Source organism: Bidens hawaiensis, unplaced genomic scaffold (genome assembly GCF_021521415.1).
Source record: "Bidens hawaiensis isolate Kalapana, Puna unplaced genomic scaffold, B.hawaiensis_p1.1 tig00041925_1, whole genome shotgun sequence".
Taxonomy (NCBI): domain Eukaryota; kingdom Viridiplantae; phylum Streptophyta; class Magnoliopsida; order Asterales; family Asteraceae; genus Bidens; species Bidens hawaiensis.
The window spans coordinates 1608-25492 of record NW_027505754.1 but is presented as its reverse complement, the minus strand read 5'-3'; the positions used below and the strand labels follow the sequence as shown (position 1 = coordinate 25492).

Genomic DNA, 23885 nt, shown 5'->3' with positions numbered 1-23885 from the left:
TAAATAATTCCTTTAATACACAACCGTAAATGGTTTTTTCAGATAATAAGTTTATTTTTCGATTTTCTATAATACACAAAAGCAAAACCAAACCATAAAATATATTTGATTCAAAATAATTTCAATAATAGTAGCACAAAAATAAATTAAAAAAAACCCTGATTAGATATTAGGGCCAAAAGTAAAAAAATAAAATAAAATAAATAAGCCATTAAAAAACCAAATCATCATTCTCAACTCTCATAGTCTCATCAGTTCACTGTCTCTAATGCAACATAATACCGGCAACAGAAACCAATATCGAAGCTGCAACAAACACCATTGAAAGAGTGACCGAAACAGCCGAACCGGCCTCCATCGGGGCAGGAGCGGGTGCGGGTGAGAACTCGATGTTTTCGCGAGCAAAGGCGGAGGTGGAGGAGATGACTAGAACAATGAGAGCAAGGATTGCAACTCTTAGAGCACCGTTGGATGCCATTTTTTGTATAGAGAAAGTGAGTATGTGAATGGTAATTTTAATACTTAGAGAGATTGAGAAGAATTGGTGTGATGTAAATTGCGATGAGTTGAGGTGTTTATATAGACTAGGTGGTGTAACGGTCGAAAATGTTAACGTTGGAAGATAATGCTTTGGTCTTTGGTGTTGGCTTTATTACAGCGTGGGCCCGAAAGATTTTTTAAACCTTTTTTTTTTAAATTTAAAGTATGTTTTGATGAATTTTATGAGAGAAAAAAAATAATTTTGAAACAAATTCGGTTTTTTAATAAAACTTTATACGGGATCTTTGTATATCATTATTCAACGAGAATTTTTATAAAAGCCTTTCATTTGCTTCTCTTCGATAAAAGTTTGATTTTCCCATTATATACTTGTCGTCATCAAGTAATACAAGCGCCTCATTCTTGTAGCAATCAAGCACCACTTGCGCTCTCTCAAACCAACACTATCTTTCAAAGACTTTCGCCGCCAAACACTACAACACCAACTACTAAAGCTTACTTAGACCAAGTTCTAAGGTCACAGAAGAGTTAAAATATAAACCCGTGTCACAAAGCTCCGGCCATTTCCTTTAGAGTTTGCACACCAACGGCCATGCTCGTGGTCCACGCACACGTGGTGCGGCGTTCAATGGCGTAGGTTTCCGTCAGTTTGGACCAGTTTCCACTCTCCCACACCTCATAACCTATGAGTTCTCGTTGTAGTCGTTTAAGTGACAATTCGTATAATTTTCATAACTTTTAATGTTTGTATAACTTTTTGTACAAAATATTATTTATGAAGCTATTTATGTTATTAAATTTCATATGACAGCTTCACTAAATGTTAAACTGTTAATTTCATATTTTGAACATCATGGACTACAGTAAAAACATTTTACTAACATATATTAGTAATGTGACATATAACAAGCATTGGTCTATACATCAAGCTCAATCCAACTACAACCAGCAATCTTTTTCAAGCCTAAACAACTCATCCTATTTCTAAACTCCACTGATTCATCCCATCTACTTGAACTTGCATAACTATTTGACACCAAACTCAAAGTCCCACCACTTGAACCTTTGACAACAAGGCTCTCGCCTACGGTTCTAACCATCGCCTCGTTCCCATGAACCCTACAACCACTAACCAACGCACCCCAAACCGGCCCATCCGGTTCTACACCCATACCCTTAACAAACTCCTCTGCTTCTTTTAACCGCCCGGCTCGTGCATACAAGTCCACAACGCGCGCACAATGCTTCTCGTTAATACCAACACCATAACTTTTAACCATGGATTTAAACAACATTAACCCTTCATCAACTAGCCCACTATGGCTGCACGCGGTTAACAAACTTACAAAAGTAACATCATCTGGTGCAACTCCGTGAATCAACATAAGCCCGAATAATGGTAACACACGATGCCCAAGCCCGTTCAATGCAAGCCCATTAATCATCGTACTCCAAGCTATCGTATCCTTAAATCTAAGCGATTTAAACACACGAACCGCGTTACTTACACTACCACATTTCACATACATGTTAATAAACGCATTTCCCACGTTTCCTTCAACCGGGATACTACTCCTTTCCCGAACATACAACTCCACCTACTCACACAAACTCAACACCCCAATACTCGCACACGCCATCGCCACATTAACCACCGTCGCTTCATTCGGCCTAACCCCACCTCTCACCATCTCATCAAACACCTCAACCGCCTTCCCACAATCCCCTATTCTTACAAACCCACCAATCATCGCGGTCCACGACACCACGTCTCGTTTAGGCATTTCATAAAACACGTGGCGCGCACTCTCCACCAACCCGACCCTCAAATAAAAACACAACAAAGCATTATCCACAACAACATTCTCATCCTCAAATCTCCTCAGCCAATACCCATGAACAGCTTTCCCACAATTTAACCCATTCACACCACCACAAGCAGCCAAAACACTAACAATCGTATTCCCATTCGGGTTCGGGTTAACATTCGCAATCATGGTCGATCGAAAACCCGGAAACAATCGAGGTCCATGAGGGTGATCGATATAATTAAAAACGATGTCGTTTTGGGTGATGTAGAGGTGGATTAATGTGTTAAGGATGTAAGTGTGGGAAAAGTGGCCGGTTTTGATTAAGTGGGGTTGGGTGAGTGAGGGCTAGGTGGAAGGTGAAGTGGTTGTGGGTGTTGGAGCATTTGGGTGTAGAGAGTGAAGGCGTGGTGTGGGTGTGGGTGTGAGTTTGTGAGGAGGGTGTGTGGGTTTGGGGATGTGAGGATCAGGGCTTTGATTTGGGGAAGAAGAGGGTGGTTTATTCACATTTTTTTTTGGAGGGAAACAAAGTGGATTGTGACTAACTAAAACTGTCTTAACTGTTTCTACATGTGATATTCGAGTTCTGCTTTCGGTTACTTTCTTACTTTGATAATTTTGGTAGTAGTAAGGTATTGGTAGGTGTTTTACTATTTATCTATAACTTGTGTTATTGTGTTGGGGCAGTTGATTGGTAACCCAAGCATTATGTTAGTGAGTAGATGCGAATTTGGCAATATCATTTACATTCGTTATGGTATAGACACCATTGGTAAAACCTTAACGTGTAACCCAAAATACATATTCGTCAAATTAACATATAAAAAATAAATTATTTAAATTGACATTTGTTTGGTCGGTAAACACGGGTGATGGTAAACCCAAGCGTTTCGGTCCCGGGCATTGGGGCGGTAAGTTACAGTACCGCCGATAACTGGAGACGAATTCTATCGGTTTCGGCTACTTCGTTACGGCAGCGGAGCTAAAAAGGGGAATTATAAAAATATTGTGGACCAATGAGGTGACGTAGGTCGGTAAACATGAGCGCTAGTAAAACCCAGGCGGTAAGTCTGTGCGAAGTTTGTCAGTTCCTTTCACGTTCGTTACGATATCGGAATTAAACAAACAAAAAAAAAAACAAAATTGTTGTTTGATCGGCTTCCGTTATATTCGTTACAATACTGAAACGAAAAAAAACAAAAAAATAAATAACAAAATGTTATGGACAAGTAAGGTGTCGCCAAGTGGCCCAATCGCGACTTAGCGGCACCAAAAATTGTCTTTTATATTTGTTTGATAATGATTTCTTATTAACGGTGGATTCCGTAAATTTTTTTCAACGATGTTAGTATTGTGCGGTGTTCAAACCGAAGTAGGAGTTTTCGGGTCGGGTCGGGTAGGATTACAATAACCGGTGAAGCTTGGTGATAGGAGAAATTAAGTGAGGCCTTCGAGGCTTGGTTATAGAAGAAATAACGATATAATAATTTAATTAGCAAAAAAATTGGGCTTATTTTAAAACAGAGTTGGGTTATTTTTAATCGGCTAAATTATTGATGTCAGGCGAACCCTACACAAGATTAGTTGCTCACTTGTTTCGCCAATGGTTCTCACAGTTAGCAACAAAAAAAAAATTGTTATGATTTAGATTTTGATTGTAAGCTCTTATAAGTTGTGTATATTAAAACATGTTGAATATGTGAATTATTTTATACTTGTAGAGTTGAAGGCACAAGATCACGAGTAGCATCACAAGATTTGAGCAAATGAATGTAACTCGTAAGGTCGTGAGGAGATTTCTCTGTTATTTGTTTCGAAATCGTTGTTTATTTTTTATTTTTGAAAAGAGAACTTCATTAACAATCCAACAAGACAACAGAAAGAGGCATGACATCTCCACATAGCTCGAAGGCGTCACCATCGAAACAAAATAAGTTACATAAAAGCAAATTTACACCATTCCCCCCACTCCCCTCAAATAACTTTGACCTATTATTAATTCACAAGAAGCTCAACAACTTGATAGAATGGCTGTATGTTTTCAAATATTGTTATCGTATTTAAATTTTGAGTCTTAACTGTAGAGCTTGCTATGGAAATATGTCATAGGCCCATAATAATAAGCTGGCACAAAACATGTGTGACAAAGCCTAATAAAGGGTAACCATAATATCTAGTAAAGTGATTGAAGCAACTAATGTAGTTAGAAAGTACAAGTACTCTCAACTAGACATCTAATCAAATAAGATGAAAAGAAGAAAACATGGCATTAAGACCCATTCGAGTTATTGAATGGGACACTTGCAAAAGAGGAAGTAGACTATAGACCAAGAGAAGATTCAAGGACAAGAACCACGAGATAAAATCATAAAAGAGACTAGAATTTTAACCATTTGTATGTAACCCTCCCTCTTGTTATAAAAAGAAGTCGAAGGAGGAAACTTTTTAGAAAAAAATGCCAAAAATGAAAACGGATGCTTATAGCCGGATTCAAACCTAGGAACAAAACTTGGTTCTAGGTTTTAACCATATCACACATAATCATTTCACCAACTTAATTCTCTTTTGTATTTAATTTATTTCTTAGAATGTCCCACGGCGACATGCGACAACCGCTAATGACTAGTGTCGGCCCGTCTAAAGGCAGGCACCCTAAAAGGAGTTCATGCAAGTATTGTCTGGGAGTTTGGTGTGTTAAAATCAAAATATCAAGAACATAGTTTATTAATGGATGGATAGAAATTAAATAGCTTCATGTTTTAAAATATTGCTACATATTTGAATTTTGAATCTTTCATAAAGTGTGACACAATTTCAATTTCATATGATTTCTGGTCTTATCTTTAATATCTTGGCCCAATCTCGCGTAAATGAAATGTTTCTTGAGTATGACCTTGATGTTTAACAACATTGATACAAACAATGAACATATGCTGAAAAAAAAATCTTAATATAAAATGTCTACAACAAAGGTCAAAGTGTCTAAAACTCTATTTTGATGTCACAAATTTTCAGAATTTAAGACATTTTTTTTAAAGTTTTGTATACATTCAATTATTATATATATATATATATATTATATTTGTCATTATTATGTTTTTGTTTCATATTTTTATGTCTTTTACAAATGAATGGCAATCGGTTAATTGGTTCACACCAGCCGACCACCACCTTATAATACCCTCATCACTTCATATGCGCTGAGCATCACACATACACACCAACATGCAATTTTCTAACCATGATGCAAGAACGGTCGTGTCCCGTTCCGATTAACTTGTAACGAAGATTTACAATGTAAAAGACAACATATGGCACAATATCAGTCTACAATGCACGCCAGCTAAGTCAATAAAGCGCGAAATTCAAAGTACTATAACATTTTATCAACTCAAAATGTTCTAAATTTATTACAAAATAAAGTAACATAAGTGACAACATATGCATATAAGTGTATCTATCATATAATATGGATTTCTCTTAGATAACACAAGAGAGGCTGAGTGAATTGATGAATAAAATAACAAGACAAATAGCAAGCAACAAGGGTTGCATGTTATGTGGTTTATATGCATACCTATTATTTCAAGTAACATGACAGAAAGAGTATGGTTGATTTAGATTCTTGGGCCCCAACATCAAATTTTGTCGGAAACAATGCAAGATTGTAAAACCATCGAGAATAATTAGTTTTTGTCGCCACAATATGAAAATTTAACGAAAAGACATATAGAGATGGACTTAAGTCGTGTCTACGAGTGGGTTTTGGGAGATTTAACACTGTATTCTTGAGTTTTTAATTAAAAGAAATGAAAGCATAAGATTGGATAGGATGAGAGAAGAAAAGAAAGTACATGTATAAGAGTTACAAGTCTTAATACAATGAACTAATAGGGATCTTCAAAAATCAATAAAACCATTTAAATTGAGCTAAATCAGTCGATTTGATCAGGACCACTAGGTGATGAGTGAACCAATCTAGCTTACGGTTTATCGTTTACAGGTTGTAAGTAGCTGGGTAAATCGGATAAGTTGAAATGCTAAAAAATATAATACTCCAATAAAACTATATTTAAAACAATTAAACAATAAAAAATGAAATTAAAGGTAAGATGTGATTGACTCTCTAATTAAATACAAAGTGTGTCAATGAGTTTTTAGCTTAATTAACATAGGAAGGTAAGTGAAGATTTTAAGCTTGAAATTCAAGTTATAAAGTTCAAATTCAATCTCAATTTAATTTTATCACAATAGACATTTGGGCAAGAGTTTTCCCTAAAAATGAAGATAGTGGGCTTAAGTTTTCTAGCACTATCTATGATGTCACATTTTCTATTAGTTTACTAGGCCTGACAATTTATACACGAGACACGAATACATACAAGACTTTAACAGGAAACATGTAAGTACTTAACATGTTTCGTGTATTAAACATGTAGACACAAATTTACCTATTAATTTTCGTATCTAAACAGGTAAAATGCAATTTTACCTATTAAGTACCTAGTTAGTTTTTGTGTCGTGTACAGGTATACACATTTTTTGTTCGTGTCTTATCATGTACGGGTATACACAATATGCCAACCCTATAATTTATCCAGGTAACCAGGGTTTATTAGTTAATCATTAAAATTATTTTTTACAAAGGATGAAAAAATGAATGATATGGGCAATACCCTTTTTACTGTTTTACACTATCAACTGATGTTGCATTATCAGCCATTGGATCCTAAACCCAAATCCAGTGGCTAAAATTCAATCTTTGATTCACTTACGTTGTGTTCTCGAGTCTCATTTAAAGAGGGGTGGAGAAGGAAATGAGAAAAAAATGAGAATGAATCATGTTCAGAGATCTTTTAAGGAAGAGAGGGGAGGAGAGGGGAGAGAAAAGGCTAGAAAACTTAAGTCAATACCCATCCTTTCAAATTAGAGAAATTAGGAGAGAAAATATTTATATATAACATTAACTACCTATTAACTCCTACATTTCCTTTTCTTTTCTTCTATTATTCATTAAACTCTAAGGGGGTGTTTGGTACAGAGAATGAAAATGGAGAGAAAATAGAAATGGAAATGGAATTGTAGAGAAAGAGAATTGGTATGGAGAATGAGAATCATTTCTCTTGTTTGGTACACGAGAAAATAAACAGAGAACTCTACCATACCCAACCCCACCTCCACCCAACCTGACACCACTCACCACCGCAGCCCCACCACCACAGCCCCACCACCACCAGCCCCACCACCACCACCAGCCCCACCACCACAGCCCCACACCACCGGTACCACCACCACAGCCCTTTCTTCAACCACAGCCCACCACCACCGGCTGCCGCCACCAAACCCCCTTCTTCAACCACAGTACACAAGAAATTAAAAAGATTCAAATTTTTGGAACATAAGATATAGAAAAAGGAGGCTCAGATCTGTCATCACTGCCTCTTTGGAGATTTTGTGGTGGTGGTTGTGGTGGCGATGATGATGATGATAATCAGAAGCCACCTGCAACCACCGCCGATTTCCACCACCACTGTCACCCACCTGCGACCACAATCACCCGACCATCTGAAAACCCTAACCTACCACGAACCACCACTTGAAACCCTAATCTCCGTTCACCCGTACCACCTGCAACCTACAACCGGTTACCATCTCTGTGTTCACCACTGCGAACGGCGGAGACGGGGTGGTGGTTGCAGACTTGGAGACGAGGTGGCGGTTGCAGACTTGGAGACAAGGTGGCGGTTTCAGACTTGGAGACGAGGTGGTGGCCGGAGACGAGGTGGTGACATGCTATGAGGAGGCTGCTGAGAAATGGATTTCTCTTTGTTTTAAAGAGAAATGGAATTCTCTAGTTTTAGAGAAATCGAAAGAGAAATAGAAATGAAAGTGGAAAACAAACAAAAGAAATATTTCTAATTCCATTTCTCCCCAATCAAATCCATCTACGAAACACCCCCTGAAAATGAAATGAAATGATTATTTTCCCTTCATTTTCTCTTTCGATTCTCCTCCTTTCTTTTCTCTTCTTAAATAAAACTCCGAACACAGTGTTAAATTTCCCACTGTCCAGTCGTTCACTGGTTCTCACCACACACGACACATATCACTGATTCCGCCGTGAACCGCCATCGTTAACCGTATAACGATGGCGTCATTAACTCTCACACCCTCCGTCAACTTACCGTTAACCTTCCGTCCACCACCACGTCTCATAACCAACCCATCCACACCGTTAACTCTCCACAAATCCAACGGCCCACACCACCTCCGATCACACACCACCACTCGACCACACAATTTCACCGTCAAATCATCCGCCGGAGCAATTCCGGCCAAACCCACTTCCGACCCACCTCCGGCACCGGCTCCGGCAACATTTCAAGGCGCAGCAATAACCCCATTACTCGCTTCAATCGCCACCGGCGTAATAATATGGTTTATTCCAACACCCACCGGAGTTAATAAAAACGCCTGGCAATTATTATCCATTTTCCTTGCAACCATTGTTGGAATCATTACACAGCCTTTACCTTTAGGTGCCGTAGCTTTAATGGGCTTAGGCGCCAGTGTCCTCACCAAAACCCTAACCTTCGCTTCCGCATTCTCGGCTTTCGGTGACCCGATTCCGTGGTTAATCGCCCTTGCATTCTTTTTCGCAAGAGGATTTATTAAAGCCGGACTAGGTAATCGAATTGCTTACCAGTTTGTTAAATTGTTCGGTAGCTCGTCTTTGGGGTTAGGGTATAGTTTAGTGTTTAGCGAGGCGTTGTTAGCGCCCGCGATCCCCTCGGTTTCGGCCTGGGCTGGGGGGATCTTTTTGCCATTGGTTAAGTCTTTGTGTGTGGCGTGTGGGAGTAATGTAGGTGATGGGACGGAACGTAAGTTAGGGGCGTGGTTGATGTTGACGTGTTTCCAGACGTCGGTTATTAGCTCGTCGATGTTCTTGACTTCCATGGCTGCCAACCCGTTGAGTGCGAATTTGACGTTTAATACGATTAAGCAGAGTATCGGGTGGACCGATTGGGCTGTGGCTGCGGTTGTTCCTGGGATTGTTTCGTTGGTTGTTGTCCCGCTTATTTTGTATTTGATTTATCCGCCGTCGGTTAAGAGTAGCCCTGATGCACCGAAGCTTGCCAAAAAGAGAAGCTGGAGAAGATGGGGCCCATGACGAAGAATGAAATTATTATGGCGGGAACTTTGCTTCTTACGGTATGATGAATAGGATGAATGAACCGTTTGTTATAGGTTTTATAATATTTTTTTGAGTTTATAGTTTATGTTACATTGTTGTTTTGATCGTTGGATTAGGTCGGTTTGTGGATATTTGGAGGGGTGCTTAACGTTGATGCGGTTACAGCTGCGATTCTTGGACTATCGGTGCTGCTAATAACTGGTGTTGTAACATGGAAAGAATGCTTAGCTGAATCGGTTGCGTGGGATACGCTTACATGGTTTGCAGCGCTCATTGCAATGGCGGGATACCTTAACAAATACGGTCTCATCTCGTGGTTCAGTCAGACGGTGGTCAAAGTATGTTATTCTTTAATTTCTTTACATCATATGTGTTTTTAAGATTATGATAAGGTTATAAAGATGCCATTTTTATGTGCAGTTTGTTGGCGGGTTAGGTCTGCAATGGCAAGCGTCATTCGGGATTCTTGTACTATTATACTTCTATTCGCATTACTTCTTTGCAAGTGGAGCTGCTCACATTGGTGCCATGTTCACCGCCTTCTTGTCGGTGGCTAGTGCCCTTGGCACGCCGCCATTGTTTGGAGCCATGGTTTTAGCCTTCCTGTCTAACCTCATGGGTGGTTTGACCCATTATGGAATCGGGTCGGCCCCGGTGTTCTATGGAGCTAACTATGTCCCTCTTGCCAAATGGTGGGGCTATGGGTTCCTCATTTCTGTACTTAATATTATTATTTGGCTTGGAGTTGGTGGTGTCTGGTGGAAGTTTATTGGCTTGTGGTAAACTAGAGGTACCGGTTTATTAGTTGCCACCGCAATTCAATCTGGAAAAAAATTTGACTTCGAATATGAGGTTAGTACATTTTTGATTAATTCTTTCGGTTTTGCAAATACGTTTGTGCCTTTGTTAGAGAATTGTGTAGGTTAATATGGTATACATGGCATGATGCTTCATGCCCATTTGTATCTAAACATGCAAAAACATTAATAGAGTTTTTATGCCTCTTGTTGCTTCTTTTTTGGTTTTTTACATGAAATTTGTAGAGCATTAATGTGTGTGATTTGCGCCCCATGTAACATAAATACACTTGATAAGTTTCAAATATTGTTTCATATTGTCTTAACCAAAGACATATTCCAAAAAGAAGCTAAAAACGGCTCCAAGAACCAAGGAACACGAACTAGTATACAGTATAAGTTGCCCAAACGTGTTTAGGGGATGATAATACTACGAAATATATCTTTTAGCAAATCTATGATGTACCCTTTAGAAAGCACCATGGTCCGGTTCTTGTCCCTATCCTGCAAGAATACAATGATGACACAAAAGGAGTAACATCAGCCGATAACTCGTGGGTTGGTTAATGGTTTTGTGACAAGAATAATTACCTCCAAAATCCTGCAAGCGCTCTCAAACTCATGTAAAAAGTAAGAGCAACCCATAGTCCGATGAATCCATGGCTTGAGGCGATGAATAGTGATAGAATGCTAATCATAGCAACCAAAACCTAACAACCAAATTTCGTAATAGTCGTTAGTGCTTATTTAAAACATTTTCCTTTCTCTGGTGTGAAAATGAAAATAGATAGAAACGATAGTTGTGACTAGGGTTGATAATTCCTGACAAAACATGAAATACGATTATCAGGTTTTGGGTTGTCATAGTTTAATAGAGGTCATGTACCCTTGTTCAGGTCAACCTGTTTAGTTGAACGGTACAACATAAGTAATCAGGTTGGGTTGTCATAGTTTAGTGAGAGAACGTGTCCGAGTTAGGATTGATGTCTTTGAGATGTTAAAATTTTAAGGTCTGAAACGATTGCCACCCCAAGTGCGAAAATGAGTTTACCATAGAATATGCAGCATATGCAAAATCAGATGCTCCAAAGTTCACACCATCAAAAACAAAGGCAAGTGCATTGATTGGTTGAGTTGCAGCTACAAACTGATAAAAGTAGAATTGAACTGTTAAAAGAGTTAGCTTGTAATCAGTAAAAATATGGTTTTTATTGTGCTATTAATACCGGTATGCCGATGCTAATAAGATGGAGGACACCAACATCTTTTGTAAACAATCTTGCCCCGAAGTGTAACCCGACCCCTAAGAAAACAGCCAATACGACTCCAAGAACCACACCTAGCTGCATTGTCGGTTGATGCAATTAGTTTGAAATTGTCACAATATATTAACGCAAAACACGGTCCTCAACCATACCTGCAAAACTCTTGAAGCAGTTGCTGTGACCTTCTCATAATCGGTTCTTGCAAACGCGCTTGCAAGTATAGCCTTCAAATGTATAAGCGCGATGAATCGTTTAAGTGTTAGAACATAAGAGAATGAGGTGATGGGGTAGCGTACCTAGTTTCTTAACCGATTATAAAACCATGGCCCATACCATCAAGTTTACATGCATACACACGATTGTCAGGTATACCCGTTTATGATCTTATGTTGTTAGTAATTACATGTTAGAATGCTCATTACCCAAAACCCGGTCTTAAACTCACCCCAAAACCGACTTGAAATATCAAAATCCATTTACTACATTCTAACAATTCTATAATTTTAATAATCTCAAATTCTAAACAATTTCAACATACTATTTACTATATTTTTTAAGATAATATAATATATTAATACTTTCAGGTGAACTAGTTTGGGTAATAAGGTAGTATTACCTAATCTCATACTGGTCCCAAACCTATAAAATTTTTATATTAGATTTCATACACAAATAACATTAAAGTATTCCAATCAGGTTCGGGTTTATTTCGTCTCTAGGGGTAAGATGAATACCTGACCAGCGACAGCCAACCCGTCGGCTAAAAGTGATGTTGCTAACCAAACTTGCAAGCAAACTTGAAATGCAGCCATTGTGGTTGACCCTTGTCTTGCAGCCAGTGATGCAGACAATGTTACACAAAACGTTACAGCCATAACTCTCATTAACAGTAGAAACCCTGTTGAAAAGTCAAAAACATATGAAACAAAGATTTTGGTTTTATAATCGTGTACGGATTAGCTTCATTTTCGAGTATTTCATGACTCACCGTTTTTGAGAAATCGACCAAATTGAAGATGTTTAGAAGTAGGTGGTACGAGCTCGATCTTTTCTAGTAATCTCCAAAATAGTATTACCGAAATCAAGTACCTAACAAATAATAAATATAAAATCACAAGAGTTTCAGATCAGACAGTATTTTATCTCTATAGTTATGAAAAACATAAAATAATTCGTGCGTCTACTTTATGTTTATCGGTCTCTCATCTTAAAAATAAATCCATTTGATCATAAAAACTGAATGAATATTTTGAACTAGTTAAAAAAACTTAGGCAACTTACTGAGATATAACGTGAGCAATGGCTGCGCCACTAACCCCAAGACCAAAAACAAACATAAATATTGGGTCTAAAATAATATTTGTCACATCTCCTGCCACTAAAGTTAAGAGTTATTACACAGAAAATTAATGTAAAATCGAAAAAGGATAATATGGTCATTTTACTTACCAGTGGCATACAAAGGAGTTTTCGTGTCTTTAAAACCACGAAAGACTCCTTGCATCGCCAATGAAAGTAAAACGGCAGGAGCTCCAAGCGACCTTAACTTTAAGTATTGTTGCGCGGGATGTAACATGGGAGAATCCTATGTATGTAACAATAAGTTGTAAAATACATACAGATCCATATTATTCAAAAAATAAACATCGATTCCAGTACTTACGGATTTGATCCCCATAAAACCCAACACGGGTTTTGCTCCAATAATTAAAAGTACAGCTTGCAATAATCCCATAACACTCCCGATAACTAAAGCAGCAGAAGCGGATGGTATCCGCTTTTTCTTATAGGTTGTAACAAGTGACTCTGAATCGGGTGACTTGGTCACTAACAATATGCAAACATGGGACTTGGAGTAAATGCTTTGATACATATATTTTCTTATGATACAAACTAGATTTCATAAAGCAATGAGCCTTTGTAACATATTACTTGTTTGTTCATGTTGAAGCAACATTTTGTTTTCGGTGTGTTCATGCATTTCCAAGTTTTCATGACTCGAGTTTGAGACGGCGTCCTCCTCGGCCACAAAAGAGGTTGTAATGCTTACTAGGGGAAATATTGCGATTCTTGATACTTGGTTGAACACCGCTATGGAAACTCCTACGGCTGCAAGTTCGATTGCACCTGAATAACACATATTTATTTTTTTGTTACATAAAAAAGGTACCTCATCTAAGTAAAAGCGCGCGCAGCGCGCGCACACAAATGTTAATTTATATTAATGCCAATTTACCAATTTGACCGATGAAAGCTGTGTCAACAAGAGACGCAATCGGATCAGCTGTCAGGGCAAGTGCTGCTGGTAATGCTATTTTTGCTATCTCCAAACCAAGATCATCCATTTTCAATGCTAACCTGCAATTCCACTCTTGCATAAAGAAGAGTTTTAATGATATTATTTGTCATTTGATAAAGTTTGAGAAATAAGTTTTCATAAAGTTTGAAAAAGTCAGTTTGCATTTTGGTGATCACAAAAACAATTTTTATTACACGAGCAATTAACAGACAATTATATGTGGTACTAGAGATGATTAATATGTTATTGAAATTTCAGTATATTTTATCGGCTTATCATCCCCATACAATGTTCATATGGTATACTATCCGTCCGTTGTATCTTACAAAACAATTTGTCGCAAAGCCTAGGCACGTTGCTTTATTAAGCAGTGTGGGCGAAATTACTTTAAAGATCACGATTACTTGTCTCAAGCAATAAGTTGAAGTTTCGACTATGTAAAACCAAAGAATTAACAATATAGTTCTACTTACAAATAGTCTGAACCAGAAAAATAAGTGAGGAACCTATGATGATAGATCTCCTTGTGATGAAGGAAAAAAGACACCTCGAGCACTGGTTTAAAAAATGTGCATGAATGCATGAGGCGCGCTTCAAGCGTGAGGAGAGTGTAATGATGTAGAAAACGATGTGAAGATCACATCCCATGATCTTGGTGTGACCATTGGTAGGAGTCTTTGTTTTCATATTCGGTTAAGGTGAAGATGAAGGATCAAGAAGACATAAGCGCTAAAGTTGGAGGTAGATGTGTTGTGATTTTAGAAGTAGCTAGTGTGACTTGAAAGGATTGTTGGGCCGTCAAGAAGACGCATGCGTGAAAGTTGGAGGTAGAATGGACGAAGATGTTGCAGTGGATGTGTGGCACACAAGAATGGACATGATACAAAATGATTTCTTTAGGAGAATTTGGGATTACATGTATCTCGGGTAAGATAAAGGAGGGGAAATGAGATGGTTTCATAGTGGACTAGACAAGAAGCAGAGGCAAACCCAAACTAACATGGTTTGAACGAGTAGGATCTGTTAGACTTATATATCTTTGAGGACATGATCAGAAATATGACTTATTTGAGACGTCAGATTAAGGTTATGGACTTTTAGGAGAGTTTATAGATTTGTCATAAATTTGTCTTGGGTCTTAGCTTTTTCTGTACGTTTTTGCCTTATCTAATTCGTGCCTTATGGGCTGTTTGGAGCCCACCACCTAAGCAATTAAGAGGGTTGACCAAACAGCCCCTAAGTCTGACCGGGTAAGAGGCTTCATGACCGATTCAGTGGTTTCGTTTTAGTACACCAAACAAAATTCGATGTTGACTAATTCAGAGGCAACATCTTAATTGAAATATTAAGAGGCTACCAAACAGCCTTTCAGTGTTGTTTTGGTTTTTCGACATCTTTGGAGAGTGTATAGCTAGTTACTTGTAAGAGAGCCAGTGCACCTTTTTCTTTTTGCTTATTTATCTTTTCTATTTGTTGCTACTATCGTTTACTCACCACTTCATACTATTTGCATGTAGACGATTTTTTAGAAAAAGTTTTTTAAGTGGAGGGTCTCAGCGAAAGTAAGCTCTCTCTATCCTTTCGAGTAGTAGAAACCTGCAATACCTATGCTCTTAATTGGATTAAACTATGTGTGTTTGTTTGTGATTTAAAAAAATACAGTTTGTGTTGTGCTTGGTTTGAGCTTTGCTACTCTTTCCTTTTCTTATTAATATTGTGATATTCATCTTGGCTTAATAATTTGTCAATCTAGTGTCAGATGGTATGGTATATAAGACTCTTGCTCATAAAAGATACTTGATATGAGAGATGTTAAGTCGGAATCTAATTCTAATTCTAAGAATTCTTGTGGCTGTTCTTGAGGATCCAACTACATGAGATTCTTTCTAAGAAGTGAAACAGAATAACGAGATACATTGCGTGTCACGTGATGGATTCCATTCTTCTAGTAATAATATTTAGTTTTTTTTTCTTTTGTATATAAAGGTTTTTGGAGTCTATATGGAAATAATAATAAAGTTAATCCATACTTTTATAGTTCTCTGTGTACTTTTTGTATCTAATTTTTTATTATTTAGAAATTAATAAGGTAGAAAACGTTGTGTGTTTTATAAATACCAAACGTTTTGAATATGATGACTAATAAATGATGTATGTTTTTTTGAGAAATTAATTTCTTCACATAAACTTTTGAGTCTCGAAAATTGGAAGTTTATTATTTCAAAAAGTGTTTACAGCTTGTTGTCCGCTTTCCTTTCATTTCATTATAAACACTATTTCTTTTGTTATAAACATTAGTAAAATAAAAAAAAATTACTATGTATAGATCAACATAAAACATTAAAAAATGTAATCCTACATTAAAATTTATTAATGGTAAATGGAAGAGTACCTAGCATCTTTAAAGAAAATGGAGATCCCACATGGATGTCCATCATCTTTCTGAGACATGACCCCTTGATTGGAGGGCAAAATCGTGAATTAATATCCAAACAAAATTTTCCTCTGTTGATAGAGTTCCTAATTCCCTGCAATAATCCTAGAAGCAAACAGGATTAGAGATCATGAAACATCATACTCTAATGTTTTTTTATGTTTATAAAGTGTTTTACATACATCACTTCGCTTCACACTTTATATTTATATAAACATATATATACTCATTCAATAGAAAACGAAAGCGATAACAAACACGCGTACACCGCGAAAGAGAAATATGAAATTAGAGATAAAGAACGTGAAACATGAAAATGAAAACAAGAAATAAATGGTTACTTTGAATTTATGGTGAGAGTAAGTTGAGGGGAGAGTGTTTGTAGTTAAGAAAACAGACTTGTGACACTTTTAAAGAAGAAGAAGAATATGTAGAATAAAAGAAGCTTATGGTTGAGAATTGAGATGGTCTCTTTCAAACATCAAACATTTCTCAGCCATGAGACTATGAGAGAGACTAGTGGGCATTGGTTGTAGACTTGACTCCTTTAAGTTATCAAAATAATTATTTACACCTAGGGACGGGTTAGTTTTCTAAGAGACTTTTCATATAAATGATGCAAGGAAGACGTTAGGATGCGATACCTGACACGTAGTTTAGGGTAAATGCGCCGACAATAATTACGCATGTTATATGTACATTACATTGATTTTCTTTTAAAATAAATTATTTTTGTTTCAAAATATAAATATAACAATATTATATTTAAATTATATAATATTTCTAATCTTTGTGACGTGTGCCCACTAGATTAGACGAACCAACAACGATTGAAGTGGGTTAGATGTTCTTCAAGCATGAAACTTGAAATTATATGTATTTTTTATGAAATATGATGGTGAAATTATGTTTGTTGATGTGAAATTTTAATTTGAACTTGATTAAATTAGATGGTTTTGTTCAGTGAAACTTGAAATTTTAGTTAGTTTACTTGTTGGCCTATTAATTATAGTTTTCTTTGTTGATAAAATGAATGTTAAGGTTTATGAAACGATTTTTGAAAAGAAAATTGACAAACGTTACAAAAGTTGTTATTGAAGATGTAATATATCATTTTCAAAACATGGAACCCGTGACTATAAATTGTATTTTCTTTGTACTTTAAAAGACATGTATTTTATTATGTGTTATTCCAATGACAACACATTTTTATTATTGCATTGTCTTTTATTATGACTTTATCAGAATTTTTGGGATCGAGTTGTTAGAAAGCCTAGCATGCAGAAATACTAACACCATAGGAAAAAAATCCTGACTCCGTCATCAAAGCAAATAACAAACAATATTTTCATAGGTTTGGGTTTTCTATCATTTCTAACTCCCTATTATATATTTATCTAACACCTTTAGGGAGAGGTGCACTTTACTAAATTAAGGCGATTAATTGATTATAGTAACTTTACACTGGGGCTTCTTAACATGTGAGTTGAGTTGAGTTGAGTTGAGCTGAGCCAAACCAACTTTAGATCAGACTTTGAATTAAATGAGTCAACCATGCTTGATTAATTTATTTTTTAAAGAGTTAAAATTTGAGCTCTAGCCAACTTGGTTAAATAAAGTTTATTAATATTTTAATATCATAATTAAAAAGCTATACTAAAATCAGTATTTAAAACTAGTAATAGGATGGTCTCACTTAGGCTAATAGACATTAAGCCCAAAAAATAGGTTTATGAGCCCAAACGAGTAAAATAAGCGAGTTTAACTTGGCATGGCTCGCTTATAAATCGATTAAAGTCGGTTAGGCCTCGTTCATAAATGCTCCAGTTTTTAGCGAGCTTTTTGTGAACAAAATCTGAACGAGTGGCGAGTTTTTTTTTAACAAATCCCATTCACTTCTCTATATACTACAACCAACATTGAATATGTTGCCAGATAATGGTCTCAAATTTGGAGTTAAGCGGCTTTGTAAACAACTAAGGTAGAAACAAGTATAAAATTATTTAAACAATTCATGTCACAAACAAATTTGTTTTCTTTTCTCTTTAAGTTATGATTCTAAGCTTGAAAATATTATATGTACATATTCATATGCTTTCTATGCATAAGAATAATATGATTATAAATCTGAAAACAAACAAGACAAAAATTCCAAACGTTGATCTAGAAATCTAGAATTAAATAATAAATACCATCAATAAAGAAAAATGCTAGGATAAGAATATAACAAATGCATATATGCCTTGTTCACCTTTTCTTTATTGGATACTGGGTAAATGATAATTAACTCACTTGTTAATGTAAATTACCAACCAAAAAAAAAACTGAGTAGTTATTAAATATAAAAAATAAAATTATTTAAGCATAAATTATAACTTATAATCCTAAAATTCTCTGTTCTATAACCTTTTGCACTTCTAAATATTATTGGTGCTTTTATCTTTTCGGATTACTAAATGTTACACTTTGTTGGTATGAATGAATCCAAGCATCATGATCATCAACAAAATAACTTTTCATCCAACTACATCTGTGTTTGTACGATCGTTATCATCGGTTGGCCATTTCACGGTTTCCAAGAGTCGTTCGCGCATCAACTCCAAGTTCTGATCCGAAAGATCATTGAACATTTTAGCATGGTCCAGTTCCTAAAAGAGAATACAGCACCCACAAATCAAATTTGATATCTTTTTTTCAAGTTCTTGAGGCAAACATGCAAAATCTTGTTGGGTTCCAACGGTGGTCCGAGACATAAACGGTTAAACTATTTTGAACCCGTTTTAGTTAATATTTCGTTTCGATAATTATTAATCCATATTAACAATCAAACTCATAAACGAACAATAAAACGCAGCGGATATTAACGAGTAAACGAACCATAAACGGAAACCCGAACCCGGATCCGATTACAACAATACGAGTACGAATAAATAAACAACCATAGGGGTTATTCGACATACCTCGGTTACAAGAACCGGGAAGACACCGAGGTATTAACAAATATGCTAGATCTGGACACTATAGAACTTCACGGAAGCTCCGACGGAATACCACAGCAGCTCCGGCGGCGGAATGGCGGCGGAGGAGGGCGGCGATACGACGGAACAGGAGCAACAACTTAATATCAGCAATGAACAGCAGTACCGGATCTCCAGAACAGGCGGCGGTAATGTCCAGTGGTGATTAGAAGCAGCGGCGGCCGGAATTGAGTTCACCGGAAAAACGACCCTCGCCGGAATCTTCAAAGGTTGCCGGAAAATGCAGGTTCTGGACGATTATGAAGCTTATATAGGGCGGCAGAGGGTTCCAGTGATTAATGGACAGAAGATGGTGACTATCTAGATGAGCTCGGTTTTCCGGTGGCCGGAAAACGGCGCCGGAGAAGAAGAGGCAGCTAGGGTTTCTGATTTTATATTGGGGTTGATAAAAATGGAAGTATCATTATCTATTTATAGTAAATAATTAGGGTTTAACAATTAAACCCCATTGGGCTTTAAGCCCAATTAATAACCCAAAGCCTTAAACCATCATTCGGTCCATATAGTCTTTTGTGTCGAGCCCAATTAACACTTAAGTGGGCTAATATATAATCTGTTAACCCCCGGTGTAACTCAGTCCGGGTCAAATTCGGGTCGGTCGCGTTGACTCGACTCGAAACGTCCATAAAATCCAACAAATCTAACACAAATGTTCTTGATTTAATACCTTTACCCATTTTGCAAAGAGGTGAAGGCGTGTCACCATTACTCTTTCCGCAAGTTCATGATTCTCCTATCAAAACAAGATGTGGATTAAAATAAAATACGTGTTGGGTTAGGTTAACACGCAAACATTTTTTCCGTGTTTTCAACCTTTCTACCAAACAATATATTATGATAACAAAAAAATCTATGTATTTCCACAAGTTCAACTCATTAATCATTTGACATGTTTTAATGTCATCAAGATTTTACTATTTGACGTATATGAACTCAAACATAACATAAATCGACTCATTGATAAGTAATAGGTTGAAATTCACATTTTGAGAGCTTTGTGTACCTTTTGGAGAAGATGAAGGAATCGTTTTCCATTGGTGGGCTTGTTTGTTCTTACATAACTAAATAATGAAACAAGAATAAAAATGGTATCAAAAGTAGAAATGGAATAACCTCATGGTGTTATAGAGGATAGGTTCCCAAAAACGTGGTATACTTACTCGTAGAACCATTGATATTGTGTTGGATTCATCTCATAAAGTTGGCTCATAATAGTCCTTACAGCCGTGAGTGTGAAAAGATTAAAGATTTGCTGCAGGAAACACATCATTTGATCATAGGATTCATTAACAAAAGAAAAGGAAAATACAAAGCTAAACAAGTCGAGCTCGTTTAAACTCGACCTTAGATTATTTCGAGCTATATATATAATGTTTGATATCAATTTGTGAGTCATTTTTCAAAATTCAAGTTCAGCTCATTTATTATTTATTTAATTATTTAAATTATATACACATATAATTATATAATATATTTACACTATATATGTCATACATATATTATTTAGATAACTTATACTTATAACAAGCTCATGAGCCTAGTTAGTCTCGTGTTTCAGTTTGCTTACTAAACGAACTCTAATTTAGACTAGAGTTCATCTAAGAACGTGCTTCAAGCTTCTAACGAGCTGATTTCTAGTAATTCACCATCATACTAGAATCAATATCAAAACCCTCAACCAAATAAAGTATTTACATGCTCAAATACATATGAAACCATAGTTAATATATAATTAAATAAAAATACAATAATTAAACAAATATGATCAACATATTCTTACTCCTTTAACATCATCAAAACCATCCTCCTCATACTGTCCACCAAGATTATTAACAATCACCAAACCTGTAATCCTTTTTTGCTTCTTAGAAGCCATTGCTTTTGCGGGAAACCCGGAACCCATGAAAGAAGAACTCATCTTTTTAATGACTAGTTTCTGTCTCAAATTCAAATCGCGATTATTCGTTTGATCGGCACGAGTTGATGCAAGTGCAACAAGACACACACATGGGGAAGTATATGAATCCACCATAGGTGAATTCAGAACACATATACCCCCCACCATGTTTCAAAGTTATGATTTATGATTTATGTTAGAATCTTTTTGCACAATTTTGAATGAAATAAGAAAATACGAAATACGTACCCAGATGGAATATGAATGATTATTTTGGTTGGTGTAAAAGAAATTATAAAATTGTTCGGTTGATGTGTAAAAGAAAGGTGTAAGGTGATGTGTTTTGATGGGCAAGAAATCGTGACCAGAAATAATGTTTAAAACTTGAGGCACAAAATGGTCCAACCAGTATGTATTTTCATTAGAAATACTTGTTTCATTATTTATTGGGTTCACTTCTTCCTGAGTTGTAAGTGTTGTAATGGTTTGTGGTAACGAAAGTCCGTTAAGTTGATAAAAGAAACGAGTGGTGATTAGCGGTATTTAGCTATTGTAGGATATTTTATGACTTTATTGGGGAAATTTCGTATAAAACCCGGAAATCTGAGAGGCGTGATAGCACTTTCAGATCAAATTATTTCGGCGGTTCACCCGAATAATTTAATCGGATACAATTCAAAGAATTTTGAACAACTAGTATAATTTTGAGTGGATTGATTGAACCAAAAAAAAATTATAATAATAATTATATATGACCAAAAACATGAACGAATCTCATATGGGGAAAAACTGCCAATGGCAGTTGAAAACGGTTTCCCAACCGTTTTTGTGAGGGAAAAATAATTTTGAAAGTAAACGTTAATTATTTAAAAATTCAAAATCTAATGAATTTTTAACATAACAATATTAACGAAAATAAATATTTTCCAAGCTGACCTGGCAGCTCAACCCTAGCCAGGGGCGCCGCCCCTTGGACCCTGCCAGGGGCTGCCGCCCCTTGGACCCTGCTACAGGGGGCGCTGCCCCCTTGGATCCCCCGTTCGGGATTCCAACCGAACACTCGGAATTATAATAACTCAAACAAGCGTGCCGCCCGCACCTCCTAACTTGTTTGATGTGTATTATAAATCCATTTGGTCACCAAATCAATCCCGATTACACTAAAATATCTAACATTCCTCCCCCATTTTAGGCGTAATCCTTGATTAACTTATTCAATTCACAACAATTAAACTTATGCATGAATGAAATATCGCGACGATTGAATTTCACCTTAGTGTATTACACATTCCAAATATTCGAATATCGGGGTGTCACTATGGATTGAACCCTTTCTATTCATAATGAATACATGAAGATAATATACACATAAGTTTACATACTCATATGTTCTTACTTGACACTATTTTTACTAGCCTATGTCCCATCCTTCAATGAACATATTAAAGCCAAGTCCTAGTTTCTTGAAGCGGCTAAACTTCATGCTCATATAGGTAGCTCTTTATTTTTGCACCTGCATATGCAATTTTTCAAAGAACTATTAAGAAGAAACCTTCAACCTCCTTTAACTTGCAGGTCTGAACACTTACCTTGGGATGATACTACTGAAGTGTTCCAATTTCTAGATGTTAAGCTTTCCACATTGAATTCAGCACCTAACGTCATATTAGGTGGGAATTGGGTATCTTAACATGAGAAATATCATGTGGACTTTAAACCCATCCCTACAGCCGCCTTGTGCACAAGATCTCTACATAACTCTTTGGTTAAATGATCGGCTAAATTCTGTTGACTTTTCACAAACTCAACTGTTATCACCCCATGCATAATTAGCTCACGAATCATGCTGTGTCTAACACCTAAGTGTCTAGACTTTCCATTATACACTTGGCTATAAGCCTTAGCCAAGGTAGCAGCACTATCACATCTTATAGATATTGGTGATATTGGTTTAGGCCACAATGGAATCTCATAAATCAAGTTTCTTAGCCATTCAGCTTCTTTTCCAGCTGCTGCTAATGCTACAAACTCAGATTCCATTGTTGAATGAGTTATACAAGTTTGTTTCTTTGATGCCCAAGATATGGCACCCTCCTCCAGGTAGAAAGGTCCATCCACTTGTGGAAGAATGATCTTCCATGTTGTTAATCCAACTTGCATCTGAATAACCTTCCAAAACCGAAGGAAATCCAGTGTAAGTCAAACCATATTTTATGGTTCCCTTCAAGTACCTAAATACTCGATTCATAGTTTGCCAATGCATTGCACCTGGATTGCTAGTATACTTACTAAGCTTTCCAACAGCATAAGCTATATCTGGCCTTATGCTAATCATAGCATACATGAGAGATCCAATAGCTCTTGAATATTCAAGTTGACTTACCGCAACACCTTTATTAGGTGAGAGCTTAAACGCAGGATCCATTGGAGTACAAACTGGAGAACTATCATGAAAATTAAACTTTTTCAACATCTTTCTCAATATAATGAGATTGAGAAATTGTTATACCATTGTTCTCACCCGTTTGATCCTTATACCAAGGATCACTTCCGCCTCCCCCATGTCCTTCATGTCAAAGCAAGATGACAAAAATTTCTTTGTTTTATCCACTTGATCTTGGTCAGTTCCAAATATCAACATGTCATCGACA

The 23885-nt window shown here is 36.6% G+C and overlaps 2 protein-coding genes and 3 pseudogenes across 3 annotated transcripts; 1 reads left to right on the top strand and 4 right to left on the bottom strand.

Moving 5' to 3' along the window:
- Positions 1-1387: 1387 nt before the first annotated feature.
- On the bottom strand, positions 1388-3213 carry LOC143615172 (pentatricopeptide repeat-containing protein At1g08070, chloroplastic-like; annotated as a pseudogene).
- A 5244-nt stretch (positions 3214-8457) lies between these two features.
- Positions 8458-10329, top strand: LOC143615166 (dicarboxylate transporter 1, chloroplastic-like; annotated as a pseudogene). The gene is made up of 3 exons (XR_013150422.1): positions 8458-9521; positions 9621-9842; positions 9925-10329. The product of XR_013150422.1 is annotated as a dicarboxylate transporter 1, chloroplastic-like (transcript).
- Positions 10330-10369: 40 nt separating this feature from the next.
- LOC143615176 (protein DETOXIFICATION 42-like) lies at positions 10370-16731 on the bottom strand. Its single transcript, XM_077088372.1, has 15 exons — positions 16641-16731; positions 16258-16404; positions 13803-13924; positions 13499-13693; positions 13230-13393; positions 13016-13151; positions 12848-12944; positions 12555-12655; positions 12301-12464; positions 11719-11790; positions 11528-11644; positions 11353-11448; positions 10893-11011; positions 10682-10805; positions 10370-10590 (listed from the first exon to the last, which is right to left on the bottom strand). The coding sequence occupies exons 2-14, from the start codon at positions 16314-16316 to the stop codon at positions 10757-10759; spliced, it is 1491 nt and encodes a 496-aa protein (XP_076944487.1). The 5' UTR covers positions 16317-16404; positions 16641-16731; the 3' UTR covers positions 10370-10590; positions 10682-10756.
- A 1985-nt stretch (positions 16732-18716) lies between these two features.
- On the bottom strand, positions 18717-21402 carry LOC143615170 (chaperonin-like RbcX protein 2, chloroplastic). The gene is made up of 5 exons (XM_077088369.1): positions 21118-21402; positions 20498-20589; positions 20341-20398; positions 20005-20070; positions 18717-18947 (listed from the first exon to the last, which is right to left on the bottom strand). Exons 1-5 carry the CDS (start codon positions 21400-21402, stop codon positions 18816-18818), a joined length of 633 nt encoding a protein of 210 aa, XP_076944484.1. The 3' UTR covers positions 18717-18815.
- An 800-nt stretch (positions 21403-22202) lies between these two features.
- Positions 22203-23659, bottom strand: LOC143615171 (secreted RxLR effector protein 161 pseudogene; annotated as a pseudogene).
- Positions 23660-23885: the final 226 nt, after the last annotated feature.